Source organism: Mirounga angustirostris, unplaced genomic scaffold (genome assembly GCF_029215605.1).
Source record: "Mirounga angustirostris isolate CCGP_5_RB_7025 unplaced genomic scaffold, mMirAng1.0.hap1 SCAF_14, whole genome shotgun sequence".
Classification (NCBI taxonomy): domain Eukaryota; kingdom Metazoa; phylum Chordata; class Mammalia; order Carnivora; family Phocidae; genus Mirounga; species Mirounga angustirostris.
Genome location: NW_026991722.1, coordinates 27,557,322 through 27,573,314, shown reverse-complemented (window position 1 = coordinate 27,573,314; position 15,993 = coordinate 27,557,322). Strand labels below are relative to the sequence as shown.

General features: G+C 44.4%; 1 protein-coding gene across 8 annotated transcripts in view; it reads left to right on the top strand.

Annotated features, from left to right (window-relative positions):
• The first annotated feature begins 5,706 nt into the window (after positions 1-5,706).
• Positions 5,707-15,993, top strand: part of SLC14A1 (solute carrier family 14 member 1 (Kidd blood group)) — a 31,774-nt gene continuing 21,487 nt past the window's right edge. For 2 of the 8 annotated variants that reach the window (XR_006792956.3, XR_010407195.1), the window contains exon 1: positions 6,682-8,775. Coding sequence is in view for 4 of the 8 variants with exons in the window: in XM_045886791.3 (XP_045742747.1) it covers positions 8,629-8,775 (147 nt within the window). In the remaining 4 variants the exon portion in view is untranslated. Of the gene's footprint in view, positions 5,941-6,053; positions 6,642-6,681; positions 8,776-15,993 lie in introns of those variants that run through there. The other 6 variants (XM_045886791.3, XM_064577659.1, XM_045886792.3 and 3 more) reach the window with 6 other exon arrangements.

Genomic DNA, 15,993 nt, shown 5'->3' with positions numbered 1-15,993 from the left:
TTTAGGAGCTGAGAGAAGATTCTGAAAGAGAAAAACTCACCACACTGAAGTCCTTGAAATTAGAACATCTTATTCATCTCTGAGTCATCCCAGTGTATGTTAGATGATGGATAGATGAGTGAATGGATGGAACAAGGAGGATGGGTGGGTCCCCTGGACAAGGAAATCTGGAGTGCAAGTTGAGCAGAAAAATGGGACTCACACTGGGGTTGAGGGTAGAGACAATGATAGGAGGAAGGATTTCACCTAATATAAAGCTGCCTTCGGGTAACTTTTTTCTCCTTCCAAGGCTGTAATAGATATTAATTTAAAGCTAGTTTCTCCCTTTAAAATATTGGGGGTGAAAAGCTATTGAGAAATGGTGGTCAGTCTTACATGGCAGTTGACTCCCTCTCTGAGATTCTGTAAACCCCAGATTCTGCAAAAACATGAGTCAGGAGGAGCCAAAACTCTGGGTGATGGATTAAGAGTCCACATGGGGATATTGCTTTGCTCATCCCTTGTCAGGGTGTTTAAATTTCTTACTGGATTTTCTTCCCTCACTCAACAGTGTTGAACTCATTCATCTTCAATATCTTGTGTGGGTTTAATTATGAACCCACAGCCCCTCGTCTTCAAAGATGACATTGCCTGAGCCATGTCTTAGATGTTCCTCTACAAAGAGGAAGGACTATTCTATAACCACCCATGCTCCCCTGGTCCACTCTGTGACCTCGGCTGACACCAGGTATAGCTGGCGGGTATCCAGTATGTCATGCATTTGGGTGGTAGAGAGCGAACCAACCTATTCAGGAATCAACTCTGACTTCACTCCTATCAGCACATCCCAACCCGCACAAGCTGCATGACATAACCGAATATTAGCCCTCTATTCAAAGATGTTCCTTGATCCAGGCTGGGAGAAAATAAATAATCTGGCTGAAAGGGGAAAGGACTTCCCCATTGGCAATGGTGGTGTCAAGCCATCCCACCTTCTTTTTCCAGCCCAACTATGAAATAAAGCTCAACTCCCCAAGCTTGGAGCCAATATCACTAAGCCTTTAATGATGAGGAAGCAACTGAATGAGTTCTAAATTACTTTCAAGAGAGAAACAGGGTCATGCCACTCCCCGACATTCATTTTCCCCAACACTTCAATCCCTTCCTCAGTCTACTCTGAAGAGATTGAAAAGAGTCTCCCCCTAACCCCTTCCCTATTGTCTCTCAATGGGAATTTTTTTTTAATACTGAAGAAACAAAACACCAGCAGGACCATCACTAGCCAATATGGCCCCTTATGCAAAGGCATCCGGACATCCCTTTCCTCAAGACATTTTAGTGTCATCTGCAAGAGTTTTGTTGCAATAAATACATAAATGTCTAGGATGTTAATGGTACCACTTTAGACATAGTGCATTTGTGCAGTGCACAACCTGCACATCCTTAGGCACTGGCTGTGGAGACCAGAGACCTACATGATGGACCTTAACCTGACCTGAGTTTAAGTTAAAAACTGGAAAGAAGGGGGACACCTGGGTGGCACAGTCGGTTAAGCAACCGACTCTTGGTTTCGGCTCAGGTCATGATCTCAGGTTCATGAGATTGAGCCCCCCACCCCCACAACACACACACACACAGCCAGGCTCCATGCTGAGTGCCGAATCTGCTTCAGATTCTCTCTTCCTTTCCCTCTGCCCTTCCCTCTGCTTGTGCGTGCACTCTCTCTCTCTAAAATAAATAAATAAATCCTTTTTTTTTTTTTTAAGATTTTGTTTATTCATTTTGAGAGAGAGAGAGAGCACAAGCAGAGGGAGAGGGAAAAGCAGACTCTCCGCTGAGCAGGGAGCCCAACATGGGGCTCGATCCCAGGACCCTGAGATCACGATCTGAGCTGAAGGCAGACACTTAACCATCTTGAGCCACCCAGGAGCCCCTAAAATAAATAAATAAATCTTAAAAAAAAAAAAAAAAAAAAAAAAAACAGGCTGGAAATCAGGTGATGCATGGAAAGAAGACGTCTGATAGAAGTCATGGGGAGGGGGGCGCTGGAGATTCTCTCGCCCTTGTGTGCAAGAGGAACAACCAGCTATTAAATGGAGCTGAATAATCGCATGACTGCGCTCGAGAGCTAGAAATGTAGGCGCCTCCCGGGCTCCTGCCACCATCCAACCCGCAGCTCCCCTGGCAGGGCAGACCCGCGCCATGTGCCAACTGGCCTCGTGGCTCTACATCCAAGGAGCGCCTACCACAAAGGGTGCCCCCAAGAGCCGTCCAGGGTCAGTGGGAGTTTGGACTCTCCTCTGGGGCCTTTTGTCTGACTGTTTACCACACGAAAACACTGCGGGCTCAGAGCACACTGCAGAGGGACGGTGTGTCCTGGACTCCCCATCTTGGCCACTCTTTGTGGGGGACAGGAAGAGAGGAAGGCAAGAATGAGAACGAGTTTCTCCCCCGTGCTCTCTTCCATTTAGAAGCCCTGGCTCGGGATGCAGGCGACACTCGGGGCAGTCCTCGCTGCACACTTGCTGAGTGTGGGCGCTCCGTTGCGCTCGTGGTGCACGTTACGTGTAAGGTAAACTGCCCCTAGATAAACTGAGCGAGCAGCAGTCCAAATGAACTGGTGCTGGAAGAGCTTCTGAGTGAAACAACAATTTAGAAACACTTACAAATGCAAGCCGTAGGGGAAAAAAATACTGAAATCATGACATTACCCATCACTTGGCTCTCCTTCTTCACTGTTTTCTTCAACTAGCTCTTATCTCCTCTTACATGTATTTTATGAAGTTCCTCAAAGCCGTTCTGGAAAGAGATCTGTTGTGAATAAAGACAACTATTAGATCCTGACCTTATCGTCTAGTATCTTCTAACCCAGGTGGGATGGTGTGGCATAAAATGTGTTTTTAATAAAAGCCGATAGCAGATCAGATGGTTAAGCGTCTGCCTTCGGCTCAGGTCATGATCCCCGGGTCCTGGGATCGAGCCCCGCGTCGGGCTCCCTGCTCTGCGGGGAGCCTGCTTCTCCCTCTGCCTCTGCCTCTCTCTCTCTCTCTCTCTCTCTCTCTGACTCTCATGAATAAATAAATAAAACATTTTAAAAATAAATAAATAAATAAATCTGATAGCAGAGCTGTGGTGGGGCCAGGGGGTACAGTCGCCTGTCTAGTGGGGAACAGGGACCTAAATTGCTGTCAGTTCCCCGGAGTGCGGCCTGGACAGTAGTCTGCTGGGAAAGTGGAGGACTAGAAGCTCAGTGTGAGCATGTGGCCAGAGTGGATAGGGAGGGGGAGAGAGAGAACTTTCTGGGGGCTCTGCACACGTTCAGTTGTGGTCGCGCCAGGCGGAGGGCTGGCAGATGAGCTCAGAGAGCCTGCAGAGGACAGGGGCACACACGAGGGTAAGTGCTGGGGGGAGATTTGGGGTGGGGGGGAGGAAAACAACATCAGGGCCAAAACACTCGGCAAAAGATATGCCATAAGTGATAGCAAAAACTGAGAAAAAGGTCATTAAATTATCAACAAGGGTTTAAAAACACCTGCGAACTCATGTATGCACCCATTGGGTGTCCAATTGCCCCTCTGCTCTCCGGCTCAGGGGATCCTCTACAAAGCCACAGGGACTGGCTGACAGCAGAACCTCGCAGCACAAAATCTTGGGGAGCCTTGTCAGCCACCTACCTGGTCCAGAGTTCTTGCTCAGCAGTCGTCTCCATGCTCGTAACTACATCTCCTCTGATGTGGCGGCCCGGAGGATTTTTCCCCTATCCAAGCTGGGAGGAGGGATCCCTTCGAGGATGTTCAAGGACCACCCAACCCTGAGTGAGACGGGCAGGCGTCAGGATGATGACACCTCCATGGGTCAGCCGCAGAGCTTTACACGTACCCTTGCCAAACCTCATCACATCCGTATAAAAGAAGGAAAGTTACCCCACGTTACAGGGAGGAATCTGAGTCTCGGAAAGGGTAGCTCACATACCTAAGGGAAAACATCTAGGAACGGACAAAGTAAGGATTCAAGCTCAGGTCCGCCTGACTCAGAAGCCCATGTGCCAGCACAATCTCGAATACACCCCCTAGCAAGGCTGCATTTTGTGAGCGGCCCCTCTGGGATGACTTTGCAGGGACTGGCAGAGAGGATGGGGAGACTAGGATGGAGGAGGAGGTCGTTCTGCCAAGAAGACTTGAGACCCAATCCTGACCAGGGCCACTGAGGCAGGAGGCTGCATGGGTGCCGTGTGGAGGTGGCTTCAGGGTGAGGTCTCTAACAACCTGTGGACGGCCGAGTTGATTAAGTTAATCAGCGAGTCGATGAAAGGCAAACAAGGATCAGCAGCTGGAAATATTGGACGGTGCTGAAGGGCATCGATGTACAAACTTTGGTGTTAGACTTTGGACAAGTTATTTAAACTCTGTGAGCCTCAGTTTCCTTATCTGCAAAACAGGGATAATGGCATTTACCCTCATAGGACTTTTGCAATGGTTGAAGGACTGACGGGAATAAATTGGTTTGCACAGTGCTCGGCACATACAGGGAACCCTCAACCTCTCGTGCCATTCTTATCATGATCATTCTTATTGCTATAGTATCGGGATGGTAGCCCATCTGCCTAAGTAACTCCTGGAAACTGGTATGGTTCCTTTCATTCCCCTACCAAGCCCTCTGACTATCCTCTTGTGATTCATTTTTCTCTTTCCGGGTAACCTAGGAGCTTATTTTCGCCTTATTTTACCAGGACAAAATGTTGGAGGGAGATTTCCCTGAAGTTCAGAACTGTAATCATGAACCCCGACCTCTGGCCTCCCTCCTAGGCCCCTGACACACACAGCCTGAGCTAAGACAGGGGACCCTGTGGTTTCGTAGGTGTCCAGTAGGGGGAGCCAGCGAGTCGTGGCTGCCTTGGGGACCTCGGACAAGAGCTATCAGCAATTCCAGGAGGCGGGAGGTCCAGATAAAAGACCATGACATCTACACAGCTCTCTGTGGGTTGTGTGGTTTTTGCTTTTATTTTTGTTTTGTTTTTCTTTAATTCTGCGCTCCAGGAAGTGCACCTGAGTTAGTTAGATTCCTGCCATCACTGAGCAAGCCACAAATACTGAATTTTAAGAAGAATGGGGAAAGAAATGGATTTTTCACTTGAATTTTAGATTACTCTGCTGTGGAATGTTTGCCTCCCGTCCATTCAAAGGCAGCAGTGTTTGTCCTGGGATCTTCACCTGGAAAGAAGGACATTTCGGGGAAACATTTATGTTTGTTTCCTCCTTACTGGGAAAAAGGGCAGGTGGGTTTCCAGAACATGAACTGTGTTCCCCTTGCCCTCCCCACCCTCACACCACACCCCTCAGGACTTTGCTGGATTCTTACGTCTGGGCAGAAGCTGTGTGGAGTCTAAGAGAAATTGAGAAATTTCCACGCTGGGAGCAGTCCCTTTGCTCTGCGAGTCTACTGTGTAGCAACTTGACCCTCAGTTTTTAGTTTTAAGTGATACTATGTTGATCTTTTTTAGTTACAAATATTCTCCAAAATATTTCAGGGTGAGAGTAGTTTCCAGAACAACGAGGGGAAGTAAAGATGAATTTGCAGGATTGTCCCTGGGTACAGACCTTGGAACAATGTAGAAAGATGGCAAAGCTGCTGGCACCAAATCAAGAACGGGGGGGGGGGGACGGGGGGGATGGAGAAGGAGAGGGAGAGAAACATCAGCAGAGAGAGACAGAGAGAGGAAGAGAGACAGACAGACAGACAGCAGGTGCAGGACAGGGGACTGGTCCTCAGCAATGCTTTGGCCGGAGCTCCTGAAGTGGGAGGAGAAAGCCGAGGGCACGGGTATGCCGAGCTGGGTTCTGTGTATAAAACTGTTAGGTGCCTCCTCCCAGCACTATCTGCTCCTAAGCACCCTGCCTTTTACGAGAGCCCAGCAGCGCTTTATCAGCCAGTGCCTTCTGCCGCCGGGCAACCAGCTGGAGCGTGAGTACCCTCCTCAATTCTATTCATTTCCAACTGTCCACTGTTGCCAGTTTGTCTGCTTACTCCTAATTGTTCTTCTTTTTTAATGGAGAAATATGCCTCAGATGGTTGCAACTGAGTAGAAGCAGCAAAGCCAGAGTCCTGGGAGGCAGGAAAGCAATTTCCCAAAGCCGTGGGCTTCTTCCTAGAAGCCTGCGAGCCATGTCTTTGCTCACGATCTCTGAAACCGGGTGGGAGCAGCACCTGAGCTCCGTGTGCAAGAGGGGTTCGAGCAAGGAGTCCACTTTATGTGCCAAATGCCTCGGGGTTCATCAGTGCTGGAGAGGAGTTTCAAACTGTGTTTGTGAAATAATTGAGTGAAGTTGGAGACATATCAATATGACTCCAAAAAAGCGGGGTTTGGGGAATGGCCCTTTCCAAATATGGCTCTGCACCCCGCCCTGAGTGTGCCGTCTTGCTGAAGGGAGTGTGCTTGCTACCCACCGGGAGAACCTGGTGTCCACCCCTGGCAGCTTCTTTGCAGCTGCATTTTCTGGTGTGGAATTCAGACCCCAAGGCTTCTAGGAGTGGTGCCTTCTGAGGACAGAAGTGTTTTCATCAGGAGATAGGAATACCCAACAGCACTGTCTTTGTTTCTGATTAAAGAAAATTAAGCCCCTCCTACCGCTTGGAACCAAAACCCACCCAAAATAAAGATTATCGTAAGTACCAAATAAATGTCAATGCTTAAATTCTCTTTATGATAGAGCATGAACGTTTAAATGTTTTCCTCTATATCTGTATCCAAAACTTTGTATTATTTTTTAAAGTGATACTTGAGCCACAGAAAATTGAAGACTTTCGGGTCTCTCCAACTGCACAGATTTCTAATGTACGCTGAGTTTTATTGCATGTAATCAAATAGGGAATGTTGGTTGAATTGAAATCTTGACATTGCCTCGCATTAGAATAAGTACTGCTTCATCTCACGAGTGATTTGGGTTATGAAAGGTGCTTTCTGACTCCTGCTGGAAAGCTCACCAGGTACAGCTTCTAGAATATTCCTGGGATGTTCACTTTAGCACATACAGGTTTGTTGTGGATGTGTCAGTGATACAAAAGAATGAGGCTCACTTTGAGGTACATGTCTATTTGTCAGAAGAGTTCCTGCTTCCAGCTAGGGCATAAGGTGAAAGTGGGGGTGACGGGGCCCTTGGTTGTTGTTCGCCCCCACCCAAGGGTTATTTCAAACCAGCCATGAAGACAGCCTGTGTGCGCTATGTCACTGAGCCCTGACGCACACTGCAGACCCCATCACTCAGGAGCTGCTCCTTCACTGTTTGCTTGAATAGAATCTCAGGTGGCATTAATGTGCCTGGCTCCAAGAAGACAAAGAACCACCATAGCTTCCCTATTGCATAAAGCTCACTCTGCTGAGGAGACTTGGATGGTCCCCACTCTGAACCTGAGTCTTCTCTTCTATAAAGTGAAGGCTTAAATTGTGTGCTCTTTACAACCTCACCTAGCTCTCAAATGTTTCTCTCTGGGCTCTAAGAAAATATGATGGTGAGCTCAAGGATATTGTCCTCCTAGATGTGTGTGATTTGGGTGGCGGGGGGAAAGAGGGGTATGCAGGGGCCAAAGGGGTAAACACCTACACGGAGGGAACATAACAGTCCCTGCTTGTCTCTTTCTTCTTTCTTCTTCTTCTTCTTTTTTTTTTTTTAACTGCAAATAAGATGAGAGTCCTACCACTGGTTTTTCTTAATGCTGTTCTTTATCAAACAAACAAACAAAAATACATAATGCAACAACCCACAGACACTTCTGTTGGTACTTAACTAGCCAGATAATTTAACCATGGATAAACACACACACACACACCTTTTTTTTCTGAGACATGTCAATAGTATTTCCCACAATTGTGGATTTTTCAAATCAAACGAGTAGAAGAAAGTAAAAATTAAATAAAGGAGGGACAAAAAAAATACCACATACACACAACTTTTCTGGAACTTCTGAAAGAAGAATGATATCCTTGGATGCAGTGGACCTTTTTTTTTTTAAATAAAACTTACAAAAAGTTGCCACACCTGTTGAATTCAACTAAGAATTATTTTTTATTAACAAGGTGATATCCAATATTTAACAATTCTTATTCTGATACAAGAAAAAATGCCATTCAGCAGGATCTCAGACTGGGCTCTTGCTGTGCATTAAGAGTGTGGCTTTTATCTTATTTCAGAAAATAGAGCCCACCCCATGCCTTCTTCTCCTATTTGTAAAGAACAAGGCTGAGGGAAATTGTTGCATTGGTATTGGTCCTAACAGGGGGTTGCCTGAAGCATGTCAGAGCCTGAAGCCCACCCCTCCCTCTGGACAGGATTCAGATCGGCAACCTCCCGCTGGTAGAGAAACGCAGCAAAACAAAATCTGTGCGTTGGTCTCTGTGCAGGATGGTTTGCTATCATTTTATCCTTTTATTTAAGCAAAGTAAAATGAACGTTCTGTGTCTGTAGTCAGCTCACTGTCTCTCCTTGCCAATGGAGAAGCCTGCCTTCTCCGTTGGAGGTCTCCATCTGGGGCCACAGCTCTGCTCCCCAGGACCACACCGGGGGCACTCCTGCCTCACTCCATCCTGCATGCCGCGTGCTCATCCTGCTGATTCACGTCTTTTTGCCCTTTGTCAAGTATGGAGAGAGAGGAAGGATGAATGGACAGTCTTTGGTTACCGACGCTGGTGATGCCCCTCGTGGTCCTCTTTGGAAGGACCCCTGTGGAGATAAGGCTGGGGAGGCTGCGCTTGGAGGCTTCGCCCGGCTCAGCATGGCCCCAGCACAGGGGCCCCCGGATCAGGTATGCTCCCTCGGTGCAACCTCTGTCTCCGAGAACGTGGGCGCCTGCGCTCCAAGCTCAGGTGTGTCTCTTCGGAACAGAGCCCGGGAAGTGGGGTCCTCATGCTCTGCTGAGGGGCAGCGGGATGCATGGGAGTCTTGGTCCTGAAAGTCACACGGCACTCAACTTGGGTAAGACTGAGCTACTGAGTTTTGAGAACAGTGGAAAAGCTAGGAAAAAGGAGTCTGGGGTTATAATCTTACCCTGTTGCTACTTATTTAGAGCTTTTTCCCTTTATTTTCTTGTCTTTTTAGTTAAATTTAATGGCTGACTTAGATTTGAGGAATCTGAGCATCAGTAGAAGTCCCCGGCTGCATTGCCTTCCTGATCAGAATTCTTAAAAGTTCTCCAAAGAACTGCAAATCATCACACGTGATAAAATTCTAGGGTGAACTACAACCTTGAAGTTACTGGTTTCTCATAACCAGTTCTCCTGCCTGAGTTCTGGAGCAAGTCTTCAGGATCTGAAGGGCTCTTGAAGTGTTCAGTAGTTCAGAATAAATGGTTCGTGGGCGGGGTCTGCCACAGCACCGTCTGCTTACCCTGGGAGAGGAGCCCTCTCTCTCGGGCACGGTACCCTGACAAACCATCCCAACACGCAGGTACTAGGAAGACAAATCACAATAAGCCTTCTTCTATATGCTGGGCTGTGGACTCCCGACAGAAATAACTCAGTCTTCCGCTTTGGGAGTCCCGGCAAGGAGCTCAGGCCAAGCAGGTTCTAGATCACGTCTGACCAGTTGTAGTATCGGGTTTGGCATCTGTATCTCCAAAATCCCTGAGCTGATGGTGTATTTAAAACCCTCTAAAATAAGTAAATATATGTCGGAAATTTCGAGAACATGAATTTGTTCACCCTGAAATAACCTATACACTTTACTGTTTCTGTAGTTGATGGAAAAACTGGAATGTTTTCATTCAATGCTGCCTCTGTAGGAACAGATCTACTCAGTTATAGAAACTCAAAGCAATTGTGTCTGAGCCTCTTGCTGTTGCCTGGGGTGAAACCTGATGCCTCTCATAAATTGGTCCTGCTTTACAAATGGGTCACTGGAGCTGAGGAAGGAGCTTACTGAGCAATGTTGTCAGTTATGAGATTTAAAGAGGAAGATATATGAAAATAAATGATAGCTATCATTAGCTATTATTTATAAAATAAAAGGTAGTTTTTCATAATTGCTTAAAATTCGAATCGTTTTCCATGTTTCACTATGGGTCCAGCTGAGCTCCCTACAGACTAAGTTTTGGTTCCTGACCTCCAGCAGTTTTCAATTTAAGAATTTCTTAATGCCGGGGAGCCTGGATGGCTCAGGTGGTTAAGCATCTGCCTTCGATTCAGGTGATGATCCCAGAGTCCTAGGATCGAGCCCCATGTTGGGCGCCCAGCTCACCCGAGAGTCTGCTTGTCCTTCTGCCCCTCCCCCAGCTCATGTTCACACTTACACTCTCTCTCTCTCCCCCTCAAATAATAAAATAAAAATAAAATCTTAAAAAAAAAGAATTTCTTAATGCCAAGGTTCATGGGCAATCTCACAAGTGCAGGTGTCTAACACCGTTTTGCCAAGACGAAATGAGCTTGGTCTAGAATTCATTGCATAAATAGCTTCTGCTTTGTGTAATGATTAATAGTTGGCCATTGTTTAAAAGCAGGCCACTTAGTTGGGTGGTGAAATAATACAATTGAAGTATGGTGGCTACTCGATAGAAAAATCAGTTACCCACATTGATTTTTGTACTGGGATTAACAGAAGCCCAAACTAGAGTCAGGATTGCAAGAACTAAACATTTTAAAAAGGCATAACTTTATTATCTTTTAATAGGTGTTTGTTGGCTATGATAAATGCAACAAGGATGGGGCCAAAACTATCTGTGAGAACCCCTTACTCACAGCCTGGCCACAGGGAGAAGCTGAGCTGGTTTGTCTGCATAGATTTGGGGTATTCCCTTGGTGGTGTGCTCTATGCCTGTGAATTCAGCTTTCCACTGGTGCCTTCTGGGGTCGGAGAGTTTTGATGCTTCCCTACTCCACACGTACCTGGATGTGCTCTTGGCATTGCTTGCATGCTCAAGGTGGTTTGCCAATGTCTTTCTCCCTTTGCCTCCCTCTGGGATGACATCATTGATATTCTTCTTTTGTGTCTACCATTGGCACTGTGAAAACTTCATTTTTGTCTAGAGGGTACCATTCTGGTGATGTTGGTGCTTTCCCATCACACAGTTATCATGAGAAGTGAAGAGTCTTGTAGTGAACACAAGTCACGGTCATATTAGTATTTTTCTGAGGCATGCTTACTGTAACCGTGCCTTACATATTCTTATATTGTACAATTCTTAGGTTACAGCTTTTTGGTTTTCAATAGCTTCGTTCACTTTTACCTTTTCTAGTTTCTATACCGTATAGAATATTATTCATGACTGTTTTTGAAACATTTAAATAACCAATTGCAAAAATAAAGACTATCTGAGGCAGTTGCCCAATGTGGGGACATATTCAAGCAACCTTTGACTTGAAGAGTGTCTATGAGGGGCTTTACTTAGGCTGTGTCAGCACACAGAGATCGTTTTGTAAATAATTCTGCCCTGTCAAACCTTTAAAAACAAAAACATTTTTGTAAAATAGAAACTTAATTTAAAAAGGCTGCTCAGGACTTCTGGGGAAGATGGTGGAGTAGGAGGACCCTAAGCTCACCTCATCCCATGGATACAACTAGATAACACTCACATCAGTGTAAAGAACCCAGAAAACGATCCAAAGACTGGCAGAACAAACTCCACAACTAAAGGTAGAGAAGAGGTCACATCGAAGGGGGTAGAAAGGGCGAAGATGTGGTCAGAAGCCAACAGACCCACAGGTTGGTCCACATCAGGAGGGAGCTGTGCGCATGGAGAGGGGAGAGAAACAGACCCCCACACCAGGGAACCCACACTGGGAGGACGAATCCCCATAACAACTGGCTTTGAAAACCAGAGGGACTGAAATTCATGAGTTCTCACAACCAGCAGGACTTAAAACCTGAAATTTAAAAAATCAGTGGGCTTGGCTCTAGGAGAGCAAAGAGGGAGAGAGGAAACTGAGACCCCGGGCTCGCTTAAAGAGACAGCACAACAAACAGCCCCGTGGGGACACAGCATAAAAACAGCAGTTTGAAAAATGCCTGGGGCGTACAGGGGGGAGGGTTATTTACTCATCTCAGAGCCTGTCCTGGAGGGACAGAGACCACTGGGGGACTCCTCCAGGAAGAAAGGAGCTGGCAGGCACCATTTCCTCCTACGGCCCCCAGCATAAGCACACAGACACCTGCAGGAGGAACCAGCCGTTGCTGATACTCTCTACCGAACTTGCTAATACTGCTTCCCCACTGCTCCGCCCCCTGCAGACAAACCTGCCCCAGTCCCAGCACCGCAGAGGGGCCCCTTTTGCTCAGAGCCAATTCAGGACAGTGCCACAGGCTTAGCAGGGTGCAAGCAGCCCCAGCAGGGACCAGCACCACTCCAAAGTGAGTCCTGTCCCAGGGATAGGGGAATAGAACGATGTACACCAGTCGGACTGCAGCCCCCACAGTGGGCTCGGGGAAGACATCAAGCCTGACTGCAGCCCTGCCCACCAACAAAAGCTTCTCAGAAGACAAGACAGGGAGAACAGCCTGCGGTTCGGTGCTGCTATATCTCTGGCAAACGCCTGGCCTGACTCAGCTCAAACCCAAGGCATCGAATATTAGCCCACTCTTACTGCCAAGATCAAAGCCTGCCCACAAGAGGCAAAGAAGGTCACTGCAGATGACTGGACTGAAGGAAAAAGCAGCTCAGTCACAACAGCTGTGTGCACAACACACACAGAAGACTCCCCCGGAGCACCAGGTTCTGGTGAACATTGCAGGACACTACAGAACCTCTTCTTCGTAAGGTCATTGCTTTCCAGTGCGGGAGACACAGCTGACTTTCCTAACACAGAGAAACCGAAGCAGAGACTTAAACAAAATGAGGAGACAGAGGAATATGTCCCAAATGAAAGAACAGGACAAAATCACAGCAAGAGATCTAAATGAAATGGAGATAAATAATGTGCCTGATAGAGAATTTAAAGAAATGATCATAAAGATACTCACTGGACTTGAGGAAAGAATGGAGGACATCACTGAGACCCTTAATGATAAGATAAAAAAAAGAACCAATCAAAGATGAGAACATAATAAATGAAATTAAAAATACACTAGATGGAATAAATAGAAGACTGGAGGAAGCAGAAGAATGAATCAGTGACCTAGAGGACAGAGTAAAGGAAAGCAATCAAGCTAAGCAGGTAAAAGGGAAAAAAAATAAGCAAAAATGAGAATAGACTTAGGGAACTCAGCAACACCATCAAGCATAATAACATTCACGTTATAGGGATCCAGAAGAAGAAGAGAAAGAAAGGGGGACAGAAAATTTATTTGAAGAAATAATAGCTGAAACATTCCCAAATCTAGAGAAGGAAACAGAAATCCAGATCCAGGACGCACAGAGAGCCCCCAACAAAATCAAACCAAGGAGGTTCCCACCATGACACACAGTAATTAAAATGGCAAAAAGTAGTGATAGAGGATTTTATAAACAGCAAGAGAAAACACATACAAGGGAAACCTCGTATGGCTATCAGCTGATTTTTCAATAGAAACTTTGCAGGCCAGAAGAGAGTGGCATCACGTATTCAAAGTGCTGAAAGGAAAAAAAATCTGCAGCCAATAATACTCTATCCAGCAAGGCTATCTTTCAGAGTAGAAGGAGAGATAAAGAGCTTCTGAGACAAACAAAAGTTAAAGGAATTCATGACCACTAAACCAGCCCTACAAGAAATATTAAAGGAGACTCTTTGAGTGAAAAGGAAGGACCATAAGCAAGAGAAAGGAAAGTAAGAAGCACAAACGCAGTAAACATAAATATATCTGTAAAAATCAGTCAAAGGATTCACAAAATAAAAGGATGTAACGTATGACACCATATACCTAAAATATGGGGCTAGTGGAGTAAAGAATGGGTTCAAACTTAAGTGACCATCAACTTAATATAGACTGCTATATACAGAAGATGTTATATACAAACTGAATGGTTACCACAAATCAAAACCCAGTAATAGATATGCAAAATTAAAGAGAAAGGAATCCAAATATATCACTAAAGAAAGCCAACTAATCATGAGAGAAGAGAGCAAAAGTAGAAAGGAACAGAGAAGAACTACAAAAACAACCATAAAACAAGGAACAAAATGGCAATAAATACATACCTATAAATAATTACTTTGAATGTAAATGGACTAAATGCTCCAATCAAAAGACATAGGGTGGCAGAATGGATTAAAAAATGAAGAAGAAGAAGAAGAAGAAGAAGAAGAAGAAGAAGAAGAAGAAGAAGAAGAATCATCATCTATATGCTGCCTACAAGGGATTCATCTCAGACCTGAACACACGTACAGACTGAAAGTGAAGGGATGAAGAAACATTTATCATGCAAATGGATGTGAAAAGAAAGCTGGGGTAGCAATACTTATATCAGACAAAATAAACTTTAAAATAAAGATAGTAACAAGAGACAAAAAAAAAAACACTATATAATAATAAAGGGAAAATCCAACAAGAAGGTATAACAATTGTAAATATTTATGCATCCAACATGGGAGCACCCAAATACTTAAAACAGTTAGTAACAAACATAAAGGAAATCACTGATAGTAATACAATAATAGTAGGGCACGTTAACACTCCACTTAACATCAATGGACAGATCATCCAAACAGAAAATCAACAAGGGAACAGTGGCTTTGAATGACACATTGGATCAGATGGATTTTAACAGATATAGTCAGAACATTCCACCCTGAAACAGCAGAATACACATTCTTTTAAAGTGCACATGGAACATTCTCCAGAATAGATCGCATATTACACCACAAAACAAGTCTCAACAAATTCAAAAAGATTGAAGTCATACCATGCATTTTTTTCTGACCACAACACTATGAAACTAGAAATCACAAGAAAAAAATCTGGAAAGAGCACAAATACATGGATGTTAAATAACATGCTATTAAACAATGAATGGATCAACCAAGAAATCAAAGAGTAAATCCAAAAATACATGGAAACAAATGAAATTGAAAACACAAGGGTCCAAAATCTTTGGGATGCAAAAGCATTTCTAAGAGGGAAGAATAGCAACACAGGTCTACCTCAAGAAGCAAGAAAAATCTCAAACAACCTAACATTACACCTAAAGGAGCTAGAAAATAAAGAACAAGCAAAAGCCAAAATCAGTAGAAGGAAGGAAATAATAAAAATTAGAGTAGAAATAAATGATATAGAAATTTAAAAAACAATAGAACAGACTGATGAAACCAGGAGCTGGTTCTTTGAAAAGAGCAAAAAAATTGAGAAACCTTTAGCCAGAATCATCAAGAAAAAAGAGAGAGAGTACTCAAATAAACAAAATCACAAAAGAAGAGAAATAACAACTACCACCACAGAAATACAAAAGATTGTAAAAGAATATTATGAAAAACTAGAGGCCAACAAACTGGACAACCTAGAAGAAACAGATAAACTCCTAGAAACATATAACCTCCAAAAACTGAGTCAGGAAGAAATAGAAAATTTGAACAAATTGATTATTGGCAATGAAATTGATCAGTGATCAAAAACTCCCAACAAACAAAAGTTCAGGACCAGATGGCTTCATGGGTGAATTCTACCAAAGATTTAAAGAAGAGTTAATATCTATTCTTCTTAAACTCTTCCAAAAAATAGAGAGGAAAGAAAACTTCCAAATTCATTCTAGGAGGCCCATATTACCCTGATACTAAAACCAGATAAAGACACTACAAAAAAGAGAACTACAGGCCAATATCTCTGATGGAAATAGATGCAAAAGTCCTCAACAAAATACTAGCAAACCAACTCCAACAATACATTTAAAAAAATCATTCACCACAATCAAGTGGGATTTATTCCTGGGATGCAAATGTGGTTCAGTATTCAAAAAATCAAGCAACATGATACATCACATCAATAAGAGAAAGAATAAAAAATATATGATTATTTCAATAGATGCAGAAAGAGTGTTTGACAAAGGACAACATCCATTCATGATAAAAACTCTCAACAAAGTAGATTTAGTGAGAACATACCTCAATATAATAAAGGTCACATT